Genomic DNA, 16,361 nt, shown 5'->3' on the forward strand with positions numbered 1-16,361 from the left:
AATTATTTGCTTAATGTTAACTCCTTTAAAAGTTTTTTATATTTTAGATAGGAGTTATCTTTATGATAATCACAACTAACCTTTTTTATCAAAATCAAATTTAAGTATGTATTTATTTTTGAATAAGCTACTTAAACCTTTTAAGCTTAAGAAATTTCGAGAAATTGGGGCAAATTACGCCCGTCCACTTTTTATGACATCATGTTTGATGAGAAGTGGTGATAAATGGTTGTATGTTAAGCCAACTTTAGAGGGAGAACACAGTTTATACAGATTTTTTGCAATTTCAAGGGCCATTTCTTTGGAGTGACAGAGGCAACAAGGCTGATTATCGAACCTGGTCGAGATATCCTGTCAAAACTCACTCTGACCAAAGTTGGTGATTAGAAGTTATTGATCGGACAAGATTTTACTTTATTTCTATAATTAAATGGTGATATCTCTCAAGTGACAATTTAAGCGATATGGCTGGTTATCAAATTTTGTACGAGCTATAATGCTAATACACATTCTGACCAAATGTGGTTACGAGTGGAGAGAGGATTCTAAAGTAATTAATAAGTCCGATTTTAGGTAATTTCTTGAATTAAAGGGTGATAACTCCTGAGTGATCTAAGCGATATGGCTGCTTATCGCCATTGTCGAAGATCTTATTTCAATACACATTCTCAAATATTCAAATGATTGGACAAAAGCCTCTTAAGTTATTGAAAAATACCGATTTTGGATGATTTCTATAATTAAAGGGCGATATATAAATGTCGGGTGACTTAAGAAAAAAGGCTTATTATCGAACTTGTCCAAGATATTGTCCCAATTCTGACTAGATTTATTGATGTTTGGACAAAAAGGATTGATCGGACAACATACTAGACACCGCTCGCCCACCGGCACGCACATACATCGCAAGTAAAACTATTATACGTCCCGTGAATAAAACTTTTTTTTAGAACATTCACCGTTTGTTTTATGATATAACATGGCTTTCATTTCGCCCTTTTTTATAATCCATAAATAATTAACATACATTTTGATGCGGCTTTTCTATCATAACTAAAATGTGTTTAAAACGTTTGATATCAACTGTTATGCAAACTTGACACATTATCCCCAGCGAACATTTGCGTTGCAGAAGATAAATGTACTAACTTAGACATATATTTGTAACTGGTTGAAAATCAACAAACAAACATTCTATTATGAATTACGACTGACCTTCGCTAGTAACTTGGAACGGTAGAATATGGCAATTGGTCATGACATGAATAGAGTCAACCCTATTAGACGGAGAAGTAGTCAAACACATGGGCAACATATTTAACTAGTTAATGCCATAACAAAACTAGCAAACAAATGGGGTCAGGGCAGTCACAGATCGCTATTTCGATCCGAGTCGTGAACTGAAATTATATTATCTATATTTTGCAACAAAATGAAAACTAAACTTATCGCCACTTTGTATACTGTCTTAAGAATATTTTGTCAAGACTTTCCCTAATGAAACAGACACTAGATTAAGAACAAGAAATGTGTGCCAAACAATCGCAATTCTATGTTGTTTATATAAAGGCAGGTCAATGCCATATATCCATAATTGGAGCACAATATCAGACCCTGGGGCCCGTTTCATTTAAACTGTATATTAAAACTATGAAATAAATAAAATCGCTATGTTGGTATCAGTGTTGTTCCTGGAGATTTAAGATATTTTAAGTTACGACAAATATCAAAAGAGATGCCAATGACAAGAAAAATACAAAAAAGACAGCGAAAACATGGTACAATATCATACATTTAAAGTGAGTGGTTCCTTTTTGGATAACTGATAACAAATCAACGCAATGGCTTCCAACCCAATTAAGAAAACATGTATATAATTTTATGCCATATTGATAATCTTTATTTCAGGTTATTGCAGCTAAAGGAAACTTACATTGCACATAAAGTAACATTTCCTTCTGGTAGAATATTAATGCTATATGTTCGATGACATTTGAAAAATATTTGGATTTGTACACAATTTGAATGCAAACAAAGCAAAATCATCAAATCATATTGAGTACGTGTTCTTTACTAAAACTATAAGGATCCGGTGTTCAATATAAATAACATCATGAAAAATCGTTTTCTGAAGTAGTCAACGTAACATTCTGAAAAGAATGCATCAACTAAATGGCAAGGGGTAAGTGAATAATAAGTTGATGTTTCGGACCATTTCACCCCATTGGCTCGCATTATTCGATTGTATTGAACAGCTTTAATGAATTGTTGAAGACTTCCGTGACAAGAAGTTTGCCCTGTTGCGGAGAGCAATAGGCAAACATTGGAAATATTATCCCCTCCTTCATTCCGATCAGTTGTGTCATCTGACCAGTGGACAAATCAAGAATCATAATGTTGTTACTTCTGTAACCAGATATTAACAGTTGGTCCCCGAGTGCCGTGATACTTCTTGGACCTTCCAATGCAGGGTCCTGGAACGTCTTGATAATGTTCAGGTTCATGTCGAGCTTAGTGATAGTGTTGCTGCAATCGTCTGATTTGTAGATGAAATCAGTCGAATCTTCACACACCAATGTTAAATAGACAGGACATTTGCACAGTTCCTTTCCATTGCCATCTCTTTCTATTTGCCTTATAACATGTCCGTTCATATTTAGTACCGCTACCTTTCCAGATAAGAAGGACACTATCAACCTTTCTTTATGGTAAGCAATACCTCGGCAGTCACCATTAACTTTGAAATGGTCACCAATAGCGAGTTGTCCTCCAGTGGCAAGGAACTGAACACCTGTATTGCTCATAGTAACAGCCACCCTGTCCCCGGGAAGATGACATATGTCCCATGGCTGACCTCGTACACTGATCTGGGAGACCAGGCTGTTGGTCTGCATGTCCACCACCTTGACTTTGTTGTTGGTACAGTCAGCTATCAGCAGCCTGGATCCAGTAAGTTTGAGCATGCTAGTCAGGCAGCAGGGCATGTTGTCAGTTGGGGACTTCATTGGGATACCCATGGCTTGTGTAAACCGTAATTTAGTCAGGTCTACAGTGGCCTGACCCACTGTAATGAATTATTTATAGTAAATTTAATATATGTGTTACAATAACGTTACATAGGGCAACATATCAAAGTTAAAAAAAATCATCGTTTGCAAATAGCATTATGGTTTTATTTCAAAATGCCATATTAATTAATACCATGTCAATCATTTTCATTATTTCGTAACAATAATGTTCATTGCTCGTTGAAAAAATTACAGGTATTATAAAAATTTGAAGTAAACATTTCTCATAAGACAAATAATACATAGCACATCATGTGGATATGTACGAAAGTGACACTCTTATTCAAAATCAATACACACACATGTATAACAAACATAAATTTTGACTGATAAATCTTGAAGTCCTTACTAAATAATACATTTATGGAAAATATAAATTACTGATAACAAGATTTTAACCGTGTATTTAATAGCAGAAAGTGAAAAATATTACATGATTCGTGAATGGTAAAATATTTACTGTGGTCAACTATAGTCTCATAAGGTAGAAATTCTGTGCTTTATACTTATTTCTTTTAAATTAAACTCGGTATCCTTTATAAGAACCATTGTTTTCGACATATATTCATCTTTTAAAACAATATTATTAATTGTGGTAAATCTTGTTTAGGAGTAAGAGTGCATCTTTAAATAAGAATGCTCATTTACTCAGATAATTCATGACTGTCAGTACCTGTAGGTTTGGAAATTTCCATGGTTTCCCTTGTGCCATCTCCCAGAACTGTGAGTCCTTTTATGCTATGGTCGCTCTCTGCAGTGATTTAAAACATAACTGTCATAACTTTTGGTATTAGGGGCGTTGTTTGCAGTTTGTAGGAATTGTACTTCTTGTTTTCCATAAATTATGTTTAAAAGTTCAGCAAAAAAATGCAATGACGAATTAATCAAGTTGTTAAGATATGCGATGGACAAATAAGCTTTCACCAAAGCATTGGTACTAAAGTTATATTTTTGTACATGTAGACCCCATGAAATTTTGGTACAGTTTGAACAGACATTGTAATTGTGATCATTACCTTAATTGAAATCAAGCTTCAATTGGCCTATTTAGCTATCTTTCAAAGATAAAAAATCTTGTTTGTAATTAGTCTTCGATATAAAAATTTACATATTATCTATCCTCTTGAAAGGGGCTGTACTCCATATGATAAAAAAGCGGGGAAAAAAGAAAATTGCCGAAAACTGACATAAACTTGGCATCGATGTGTACAATGCATTCAAACTTACAAACTGAATTACCACATAGTTAACAATTTATTTAAGTTTAGCAGTTATTCGTATTTTTCCATTAAAAAAGATTAATGGGTATGTCTACTAGGTAGAATTCATTCCTTATGCGTGATTGGCTAGTCACGTGATATTACCGAGGTAGGTTTATAGCTTAATTATGTCACCGAATTAGAGTAAGCCGTTGTAGCTCAGTGGATACGACGCTGGACTGCAATTTTGGCGACACGGGTTCGAACCCGGTCTCCGACACATTTTATATTTTACATTTTGGTACTTTTTTTACAATTATGATATCAAAGCGTAACACATTCTATTAGATAATTGTCCTGAGATATTATACAGAAAAAACTGTTTTTGGTGCCAATCTGGTGTACAGTCCCTTTAATAAGCCTTTTTCAATTGATACAAAAATATAGGATCACTGATCATTAATACGTCATGTAATTGTACAGTGGCTACCTTAAAAGTTATAGTTTTGCCTATGTTAACTTCAATACTTTATGAGTTAATCCACTTGTAGTTTCTTAAAATAAGGGTTTTTGTACATCTCGTAATGAACGTTATTGCTTCTGTTGTAAATACTAGATAAAAGATTGTGAACCTTTTTCAGATACTATCTTGAACTTCTGTATTAAACGTTATTGCAACTTGTTTTTAAGTTCAGTAAACTACTGTCTTAATCAGATAACAAGATTATGAATATCTATAATTATGAAGAAAAAAAACTTTTGTATAACGTAATTTAATTTCAAAACATGCAGCGTAATTTTATGTGAATTACATGTATGTTCATTTTGCCCATTGCCTTTGTTAACAAACTTATAATAATCCTATAACATATCTGTGAATATGATTGAAGTACATAACTTTTATTCTATATAAATCACTTCAAAATCATTTGACATGTTTAGATACATGCAATGAATGTAATGTATATGTAAATAGAGAGATATACATTATTTAGACTATGTCCTATTAGACAAGTCTTAATACACTCTCTGTTATGTTCTTTTTCATCAAAGTTGTTTACAATAGTTTAATTAAATAAATATTCAGATATACCTGATGCGGATGCTATCTTGTGCGGTTCAGTCACAATGTTTTCTAAAGTCCCAAGGCCAGTGTCAGATGCAATAAGACGCTCTGTAGTTGGATCCTTTCTGAATTCGTAGTGGTGAATTACGTTGTCCTTTTTAATGTCAGCAAAGTCATTCTGTAGACCTTCTAATAGCTTCTTAGCTTTTTTGGTCTCTATAAACAACTGTATCATGTTATTTTCTTGTGCTGCAAGTTTAACATTTATTTCTTCTAGCTTGGACTTAAGGTTTGTATATTTCGGTTTCAGAGACTCTAAAAGTTCTTCATCCATGTTTTTCGTCTTCTCTATAAGCTTTAACAGCGCTTGTTCTCTTTCTTCAAAATACTTGTTAACTTCCTCTCGATATCTTCTCAGCTTGTACACTTCATTTTCACCTAACTTTGCTACAACGTCAACGTTTTTCTTCACATCAGACGCGCATAAATCAATGTCTTCAAATAACCTGGCAATTGTTTTTATGACATCTCCATACTCTTGTTCATCTTTGAAGGCCTTGGATATATCTGATATGACATCAGCATGACACGATCGATGGTTCTGTACTGCACAGTGTCCACAAATCAGGGCCTGATGGGCGCTGCAAAAGTATTTGATAGACTCTTCTGGATGGGTCTTACAAGGTTCTGTGTATCCGTGGTTATCCTCGTGGCCACTGATAGATGTAGGCATATTGGATTTGTCAAGAAGGTTGTGCGATCTAGAAATCTTCTGTTTTCTATGGAGACTTGCGCATTTTGAGCAGAAGAACTCCTTGCAGACGGTGCAGAAGGCCTCAGCGGGGAGGATTTCGTCATCTTGTTCACAGGGCTGGCAGTAGGTTGTGTCTGCTGTAGATGGTCCTGCTTGCAATTTCTTCCCTGGAACCTCCATAGTCCTGATATTTAAAAAGAACAAATTTTAAATTATATACAATATCGTCAGTGTTTGACACTTAATCTTTTAGAGAAGGAGTCCACTCCTTAATTCCAAAATCAAGGAGTCCGGCATAAAATTAAGGAGTCCAGGATAATTACAACATTTATTCAAATTTATTGACTCAATGCTCCAGCTAGCCCTAATTAACAGATTGGGACACCCGCTGCCCTTTTCAAGTACCCAGCTGCCATTTTACTACACCCTGCTGTGCCCTTTTGTTTGCCAGTCAATGTCCAGGAATGAGTTATAAATGTAACTTAAAGTTAACAGCTGAGGTAACAAACTGTAAGTATTGAAAGAAGTAACATCACATAAAAAGTTGAGTACTGGCCCTTGCAAGTGTCCCATAAAGGCTAATTTAATTCACATCAAAAGTTTCATTTCTGACCTACCCCCTGGCTGGAGCAATGATGACTATTTATTCAATGATTTCACAGAGCCTTTGGTATTTCATTTCTGAAGGGCAAACTAGAGATTTGTATTCTGAGAGCACAATAAAGTTACATTTTAATTGTTTTATTCAAATAACATGAACATGACTGAAACTATTTATCTAATAGATTCTAATATGACTTGAAAAAATTGCCATGAACTGAGGATCTAGCATATAGAACCTTGGCCTCTTGTGAAGTGGCTGTGGAGCCATCAGATATAAGGGAATTGAACGGGGCATTATCAAATACTGAATTTTGTTTAATTGGAACATTCATCTGCAATCAGTGCAATGAGACACTGACATGCCTTATATGTTGTGCCAATACTAACAGACTTTGCAATATAAGCTTGGTACATGGTGACATAGTCTGTGTAGGACTGTCCTTATTTCTGAATAATGTTCAGCATCCATAAACAGAATGCACTACCTGTCAAAGATAGCTTTGTTCAGCTGAATTAACAAGCAGCCAGCTGGTGACTAACTTAATTATTTTTCCCTTTTTTGTATTTTCTTAGCTTATAATATTATCATGGCCCTTAAAAGTTTTTTGATGGCTTTCAATCGCACGTTAGAACTTAGAGCGCACAGTGACAAAGCTCCCTACAGTCAGGTACTCATATACAGATGTCAATTCAAATATCAGCCAAGACAATTGTTTTAACCATGCTTGCTGAATTTCCTTTCTCTATAAATTACAAACTCTTTATCTTTTTTTCTTTTTCAGTTCTTATAATTTTCGCTGCCGGTGGCGAAATCCATTTTACCGTTGACATAAACATTGTTTACATCTAAAATCAACGAGGAATATTTTTTGTAAACACCGTTTGACGGGTTTTAACGATTTAGTTACCATATTACAAACATTAAAAGATACATGAATACCAGTCTATGACGTCACTTACTACTTTAAAGAGCGTCAAAATGATAACGATTTGACGAGTCGCAAAATAATTATATACGAGCTTTCGGATACTTGTAACCTTCGGATACGATTTGTGTACAATTGGATTTTGAAATGAAGGAGTCCGACGGACTGCCTAGACGGAAAATCCGGTAGTCCGAGCCGAATTTTAGGAGTCTCGGACTACCGGACTCCCGTTAGTGTCGAACGCTGATCGTATGCATTCGTAAACAACATGTCTAACACATTAAAAAGTGCGCGATATACATTTTGTATTCTGTTTATGATGAATATGTTTAAGGATAAATGTAAAATTGTGCGCTAGTTACATTGTAACAACTATCATATCTCACGGCCTTCACCACAATTAAAAAGAAATTTATACATTTCTTATGATTTTAAGAACGTTTTTTTTCGTATTTTCGTATATACAATATAAAGGAAGAATCTAGAAGGCTGAGCTTATCCGTGCCATAACCATGACGGGTTTAAAATTATTCACCCATAATATATATGCACGCTATTTTTTAAATTCTGTTCCACACAACATGGGACAAAACAATAACTTCTTCCACATCCCTCGATATTGTTTCATAACTCCAGTTTAATAGTTTTAGAATTTCAAAATTATATCTTACAGTATAGTTTAAGATTGTACTCACGTGCTAGTTCTCTCATATAAATAAACTTAACATATACTTCAGGATATATATATGCTGTATTTAAATGTCAAAGAATGAATTCAAAAACGAAACTAGATCAACGCATTTGTAAAAGTGTATCTATACAGTACACAAAGATAGTTAAATATCCAAAATTTAATTTAACTTCATGATATATGATGTTTGAACTTCTTTAAGGTATAATTATGTTTCCTGAGTTTGTTTGTATCATTTGCATTCTACAGTTTAAAAGTTCGGATATTTAACTGTCAAAGAAATGTTTAAGAATGAAATCAAAATCGAAACTAGATCAACGCATTTTTTAAGAAAAAGCAATTGTAAATGAAACAAACAAACTCAGAAAACATTCTTATACTCTAACGAAATAAAATAAATATAAGTACGAATTTTATGATTCAAAATGAATTCTACCTTTACTTCATGTTTAAGGGTGAACATAAAGAAGATAATAAATATCGCAAAGGAGATAAACATCACCAGAAATTAGGTCAAGCTTGGTAAGGTTACACTTCACTGTATGGATATCACATTTGCTTTAAATGAATGTAGAACACTTTATCAATAGAAATGATGATATTTTATAAGTTTGGTTGATGGATGTTTAGGCATTTAATAAAATATCCAGAGATAGGCTGGGAAACCAAATTCTATACATTCCAACCACTGGGACTAACTTGAAAGATGTTTGTCCAAAAGAGTAATCTTTCATTGGTTTGTGAGTTTTTTTCCCCATGAAAACAAAATAGCAAATAGCAAATACATGCTTTCACATGTGACTGTTCATGTGTATCCTTGCTAATAACTGCATGATTGCAATGATTCGGTAGTGATAACTGTATGCATTTTCATATATATGTACAATGACACGAAGACTAAGCTTTACTGTGCTATACCTATGGTTTGGGTTTGCACTATTCAATTATTCATACGCTAGAAATTAAATTGTATGTAAGACAACATTTGTGCAGACACTTTTACATACTATAACATACTTTAACTATTACATGATTTACTTTTATTGTTTTCAAAAATGTAATCTTATATTCAGCATGGGTAAAAGTTTTCCGGATTTATCCGGAAATTCCGGATTTTCGTATTCCCGGAGGGTCGAATTTCCAATTCGTCGAGATCCGTTGAGAAAATTGGGGGGGGGGTTGAGGGGGTTAGGCTGGGACCTTGAACTATATTTTCCATCGCTTATTCGATGCTTCGACGTTCGTATAGATCTGCGATAACTTATGTTATTATTGTCTTATCCGAACACTGCGGTATTTTGAAACGACGCTGTGACGTATATTTCACGGAAATAGGCGGGAAAACACGACTTGCTGCGCGACTAATCGAATCGATCGGAAGATTAACGTCATTGAGGAGAATCACGAAAGTTTCCATATATGGCAGACGCGGTCCTTAGTCACAATTATATTCAAAAAAAGGCGCGAGTAGTATTTTGTTTTCAAGTTTGGTCAGCGATGATATCTAAGCAAGCTTAAATCTCAGTTTCAATCTCAAGAAATTCGAATTGAATCTCTCTCGTGAGCTTTCCGTGACAGAAAGCATCAGTTTCCGGGTCATTTCTCCAGAAATGTGCGTAGATCGTAACCTTTGCAATACGTCATGTGCTATTTTAAGCATTTTCCATATAAGGTAACCTCTACGTCCGATACCGAAAAACTTACAACAGGCCTCTCAAACATAACCGCAAACTTGCTGAGTTTACTTCGGCAATGACAGAGAGGTAGATTTAGGTCTCATTAGCGGTAGTTTGTGTTCAAAAGCGGTAGAATTTCTAATTTCTTAAATTTTCAGACAAAAACAATGACGGAAACAATGTAAACAAAAACTTGATATTTGTTACTATTTTTAGATTTTCGGAAAATACGCATTAAATACGTCATGGTTGAGACTTGTCAAGTGCCAGTGTTTTTGATTGAGAAACAGAAGAAATATTACCTCTGACTTGTAAAAACAAGTTTATTATCAGAAGTGCTGCTAAAAAAATCAAATCAGACTGCCAAAACAGGTCGGAGTGTATGTGCAGACGACTGCAGTACTGTATATGTCAAATTTTCCCCCAAAATGTCGTAAAATTTTATACACTGTAGATAATTTATAACACCTTAGTAATGTTGTTTCCTTTATGTTTTGACAGTTTTATTATGTCTTGGATATTTACAAAAATGCTGATTAGTAGGATGCCAATTAACAAGAATGATTAATGGTCTTTTGTACCGTACCGGTAACTTAGCAACGATCTCGGCCGAAGTGCGAAGTGATTTGACAAGTTGCTTATTGCACCATGTTCTTTAAAGTGACAGATTAATATGGTATTTTAGCATGGTTAATTTTGAGGTTTTTAAAATAAAATTAGTAAATCATGATTACTGGCTTGCTTATGCAGGATATTCTTTAGTATACTTCAGTATACTTATTCATATAGTCATATTTGTCTGAAAAACCTTATTCCAATACTCCTCATTATTTAAAATTAAAGCCTGGAAAAGGCATTTCATATCCACTAAAATGGCTATGTTTAAGGAGCTTCCGAGGGCCTCTGGCCCCCTGGACCCCTGGCCAAGGCTTCGCCCTGGACCTGACTGGGGGCCCTGCGGCCCCCAGGCCCCCAGCATTTTTCAGGATTTTCAAAATTCTCAACTTTTACCCATGATATTGAAAGATTGTACTCATTTGTTAGTTCTATCATTTAAATATACTAAACATCTTACTGTTTTCAAATGTAATAAAATGAATTTTAAATCGAAACTAGATCAAAACAATTTAAGAAAAGTACGTTTAGTTACATAGATAATATCCAAGCCTTCTTATACTAGCACGTAAATTATACAACCAAACCAAATAAACATTATTATACTTATATGTAATATATACAAATATATAATATAAAAACTAAGTGTAATGATATAAATATTTTTTAACCTTTACTCCAAGATTTACTATGTACAGGAAGTAAACAATAAATATATCAAAGGGAGATTATAAACATTGCCAGAAAGTAGGTTCGGCTCAGTAAGGTTATACTAAACTGATATTTTTATCTGTACGGATATAACCTGTGTTAAATTGGAAGTAGAACATGTTTCAAATAGCAACCAAATTATAACCTTTTATAAATTTATTTTAAAGTCAATTTAATGATATATATAATTTAAGCATTATATGTGCAATACAAACCGATTCCAAAAAATATTTTGAGTGACCCCCAAACTAATAAGTGCCTGTCATTACCAATTTGAAATATAAAGTTATGAAATTTTAAATTATATGAGCTAGTTTCATATTAAACACTTACTGACAGTACACCTTTATGAACTATGATACATAAATATTGCTTTCATCTCGCACATGTATTGCTTTCTAGAGTAAAGTTAATTAAAGGAAACCCCGGATATTGGCTGAGGACCTTTTGACTATTTGTAGTTCGTAATGTAAGGCAGGGTCTTCTAGTGTTGACAACACTTTTCCATTTTCTGCGTAATTGTCTATAACTGCGTATTCCCCTCGGTTCCTCCCACGATTTATTTAAAGCTGTATTCTCACAGATATACTATCTTTACAGCTTTTTTATTTTTTGTCTTAGAAAGAGCAAATTTTTGTGTTAATATCTGCAAACTAATGATATAAGATTGCTGACAAAAAATCAGATCGTAGATTTTCATATTTCCGTTCGAAAATTAATGTTTTGTGGCTTAAACCGTTACTAACGGTTTAAGAAAAATGCATAAAACATCAATTTTTGAACTTAAATTTAATAATCTGCGATCTAATTTTTGTCAGCAGTCTTATATAACTGGTTTCCATGGATTTTCTCAAAAATTGGCTCGTTCCAATACAAAAAATAAAAAAGTTGTCAAAACGCTCAATCTATGAGAGTGCAGCTTTAAGATTCTTCAATTAAAATCCCATAACACCCATTTGTAATCCAGGCGCATTTAGTCTTTTAACATGTAAAAAAAAAAGATCTGACGATAACTGATAGCGATTTGTGGTACTGAAGACAATAGAATTCATTTATTGGTTTCTTATATGACTGCTTAGTTTTAAGCCTGTTAATGCAATACTTCAGACTGAAATGTCTCAATTTTTCCCGGGGGACTACTTCAATCCCCAATTAACCAATTGAAACCCATGGATTGTTCGTATTCTTTGGGAAGCGAGCGCACGTTCTCTGTTGCACTTCCAAAGTGTGCCTCCTCTAAAGCGAAATCCTGAACCGCCCCTGTGATATATCATGTGATATATCATTTTTGAAATAAAAAAATTCAAACATAACTTTCATTTATTTTATTACAGTACTCAGGAAATGTTAAAAGATGACTTTGTAAAAGGAAGAGAGTTCAACAACAATACACACATAGTGACAACAAATAAAATGTTCGATTCAGAACGTCTTTTGGTGCAACATAAATAACAGTGTTTAAATCTATCACAGCGTAGCAGATGCTGCCGGTCAAAAACTCCGGAAGAAACCAATCGACACATACAGTTATAAATAAGAAATAACATATTCACATTCTAACTCGAAGAAGTAAGTATATGAAGCCTATCGCAACACAATACAGATCTCAACTTACAAGTACACATGTCCATGTACATAATTGACATGACGCCGATCCACCCTTATATTAATATTCATAACTGTTGAACCAATGAAGAGATTTACAAGTCACATGGTAAAATGATGCTGATCAACCCTGATATAAATATTCATAACTATTGAGCCAATGGAATACTTTACAAGTCACATGGTAACAGGATGCTCATCCACCATGCTATAAATTTTCATAACTGTTAAACCAATGGAATGCTTTACAAGTCACATGGTAACAGGATGCTGATCTACCATGATATAAATATTCATAACTATTGAACCAATGGAATGCTTTACAAGTCCCATGGTAACAGGATGCTGATCTACCATGATATAAATATTCATAACTGTTGAACCAATGGAATGCTTTACAAGTCCCATGGTAACAGGATGCTCATCCACCATGATATAAATATTCATAACTGTTAAACCAATGGAATGCTTTACAAGTCGCATGGTAACAGGATGCTCATCCACCATGATATAAATATTCATAATTGTTGAACCAATGGAATGCTTTACATTAGTCACATGGTAACAGGAAGCTGATTCATCATGATATCAATATTCATAACTGTTAAACCAATGGAATGCTTTACAAGTCACATGGCAACATGATGCTGATTCACCATTATATAAAATTCATAACTGTTTAACCAATGGAATGCTTTACTAGTCACATGATAACCCTGGACAAACTTATATATATGGACTTGGATTCAATGTAATCTTTTGTTCAACAAAGAGGTGGTTTTGATCTAATTTAGCGTCATGTCAATTACGCATGTACTAGAATTTTATAATCTACATTTCTTACCCTTTCAAACGATTATGCACATCTGGCAGCAGAAATTCATTTTTATCACAGACAATAATTCAATATACAATCCAATGGCAAAGTCAAACAATAGAATATCACATATTTCTCAGTCTATGAAGTTAAAGTTAAAAGGATCATTCTTGTCCAATTTCAGGGTGGGAGTTTTAGGTCTGGGTGTGTCTTCTAGATCGAGGGTTCGAAGCATCTGGTATTCGCTTGGCCCACCTCTATCAATGCGGACTGGGCGGAGCTTTTCATGACGTTGTCTGAAATTCAAATATTCTTTTTTTACTTTTATTCAATCAGACTGAAAAGTTTGTAGGGTTTGGTATAAACAATAAAGCTATGATTGTAGTATGTCTAGTACACAAACAACTAAACACCATCTTGAAGTTTTGACCAAAAACAGCTGCTAATGTTTGTTCGATCTTAAAAGAAGAGCCAGTCAATCAGGGGACATATGTAAGCAAACAATTAATGAAAACAGAGTTACAGTCCTTGGTACACTCGTATTCATGACTGAGTAAATGAAAGTTTAACATGAATTTCTTGATGTATTCTTTGCAAAATGGATGAGCTTCATACAAACAAAAAAAATACAGAGGATAATCATTTCGATGAAAGGTCAAAATTTATTACACCGAGTTATCACAACGAGCGAATAATCTACAAGTGAAATAAATTTTCATCTTAATAATATAATGTAGTGACGTCACATTGATGATATTTTTTTGGAAGTAATTGAACACTGCGTTACGCTTATTGATCAATATGGGAGCTGAACTTTATAGGAGCAGTGAAAATATCACCGTGCTAAACATTCGGCCAATGAAATAAAAGTACATGATGCTGGCCCCATACCTTTTCCCTGTTCCCTTCTTGAAGGTCTTTTCCCTAATGAGACTAGCTATAGTGTCGTCATCTATGTGGTACTGTTGTTTGCTGTACACAACTGGAGGAGTGGGGGTCCGCGTTGTCTGAAAAAAAAATACATTGAAACTGAACAAGAGTGAGACAATATTATCCAAAATAAAATCAAGTAAAACAGGATTAAATTGCATAAGAAAAAGTCATGTTAGAAAGTGAAAAATGCAATTTGGTCAAATTTTAACAATTGAAGGGACCTAACTCCACAGTATCTATAGCCTTAACATTTTTATCAAGGTCATCATAAAATTATTAACAAACATTTTAACCAAGTTTGGGAAAGATTGAATTAAGGTGGGGAAATTATAGCAAATTGAATTAGGAAAAACAGCTACAGAACATTTGTTAGGGGAATTTGTAGAAGGTCTCTCTAATACAGTGTTTTTAGTACATCGATAAGGTTCTAAAACCAGTCAACATTATGAAAGTGACACCGGTTCATTGTTGTTTATTGGGTCCACCACTCACCAGAGAGGCTGTTGGTTCAAGCCCAGCAAAGGCTCTCAAAAAGGTCACTAGCACTGATGAAGAAATGGACTCAAAAGTAATTCATATGAGCCTACAGCTAATGCTAAAACAGTACCTTATCTGTAGAAGATTTATCTTCATATATGATCTGATGCATGTTCTGTTTCTCTGAGACAACAGGGTGGTCTGGCAGACTCATGGGGTCAATGAGGACGTCGTACGGCACCATAGGGTGTTGCCATGTGCCCTGGTTGTAAATGTCCCAAGGGTCAGGCTGACCAAATGTACCTGGAGACAGAAACTTTTTATTTCAGGCCAGTCATTCAACTTTAAGGTATGTAGTTTTAAAGGGCCACAATATAGGTTGATGCAAAGAATATGAATTTTAATGCATTATTATGTTAAACTCATTTATTTGTATTTGTACACAGTGTGTGCATACCACGTGATAAATTACGTCATAAGTGCTACATCTGAAGGCAACATTTTGCTTCGAATAATGACTTAAAACAAAGATAACTTTTCTTTTTATTTACCATTTCAAATGAAAAAAAGGGCAGTCTATGCCGCTTAAAGAGCTGCGCCTTCAGTTCATTACCGGAGTTTGATTAGGTGATTAGTTGCCTCAAACACTTCGACAAACCTGTTTTCAAAACAATGGTTTGACAGTGCTCCGTCAGGCTGCGGTTTATGAAAAGGTTTGTCAGAGTGTTTGGAGAAGCTAAACTCTTAAACAAACTCCAGAAAAAGACCGAATGTGAGGCTTTGTTAGCAGCGTAGACTATGCTATGTTTCATTTAAAATGGTGAATAAATAGTAAAGATATAATTATTTGTTTTCATTTGAAACAAAAATTTGCCTTTCGACACTCACAGTGTACACAAATCATACAGTTTTTAACATAAAGTCAAATGATTTTAACATAAAAATGCATTACAAAATATGAAAAAAATGTATCAACCCGTTAACAGAAGAATAGAAATCAACATTGTCTCAATAACAGTTTTCAACAAGGCATTATAGTGAAATCCAACATCTCCATATCTTACCATTGACAAGCAACATACAAGTCTTTTTGGCGCTCTACTCAAAATTGGAGTAGTGTGGACTTGATTTGTATATGTAATAGGCTGACACGCCCTTACACTGAGAAGTTGTGAACAAAAGTTAACAATTGCATGCCTTGTCAAAGGTTAGTCCGGACT

General features: G+C 34.2%; 1 protein-coding gene and 1 pseudogene across 1 annotated transcript; both read right to left on the reverse strand.

Moving 5' to 3' along the window:
• Positions 1 to 1,852: 1,852 nt before the first annotated feature.
• Positions 1,853 to 11,320, reverse strand: LOC128227858 (uncharacterized). Its single transcript, XM_052938757.1, has 4 exons — positions 11,270 to 11,320; positions 5,361 to 6,271; positions 3,742 to 3,819; positions 1,853 to 3,064 (listed from the first exon to the last, which is right to left on the reverse strand). Exons 2-4 carry the CDS (start codon positions 6,265 to 6,267, stop codon positions 2,235 to 2,237), a joined length of 1,815 nt encoding a protein of 604 aa, XP_052794717.1. The 5' UTR covers positions 6,268 to 6,271; positions 11,270 to 11,320; the 3' UTR covers positions 1,853 to 2,234.
• Positions 11,321 to 12,628: 1,308 nt separating this feature from the next.
• The window catches only part of LOC128225891 (WD repeat-containing protein 49-like), a 37,493-nt pseudogene continuing 33,760 nt past the window's right edge, over positions 12,629 to 16,361 (reverse strand).

This window comes from Mya arenaria, chromosome 3, assembly GCF_026914265.1.
Source record: "Mya arenaria isolate MELC-2E11 chromosome 3, ASM2691426v1".
NCBI lineage: Eukaryota > Metazoa > Mollusca > Bivalvia > Myida > Myidae > Mya > Mya arenaria.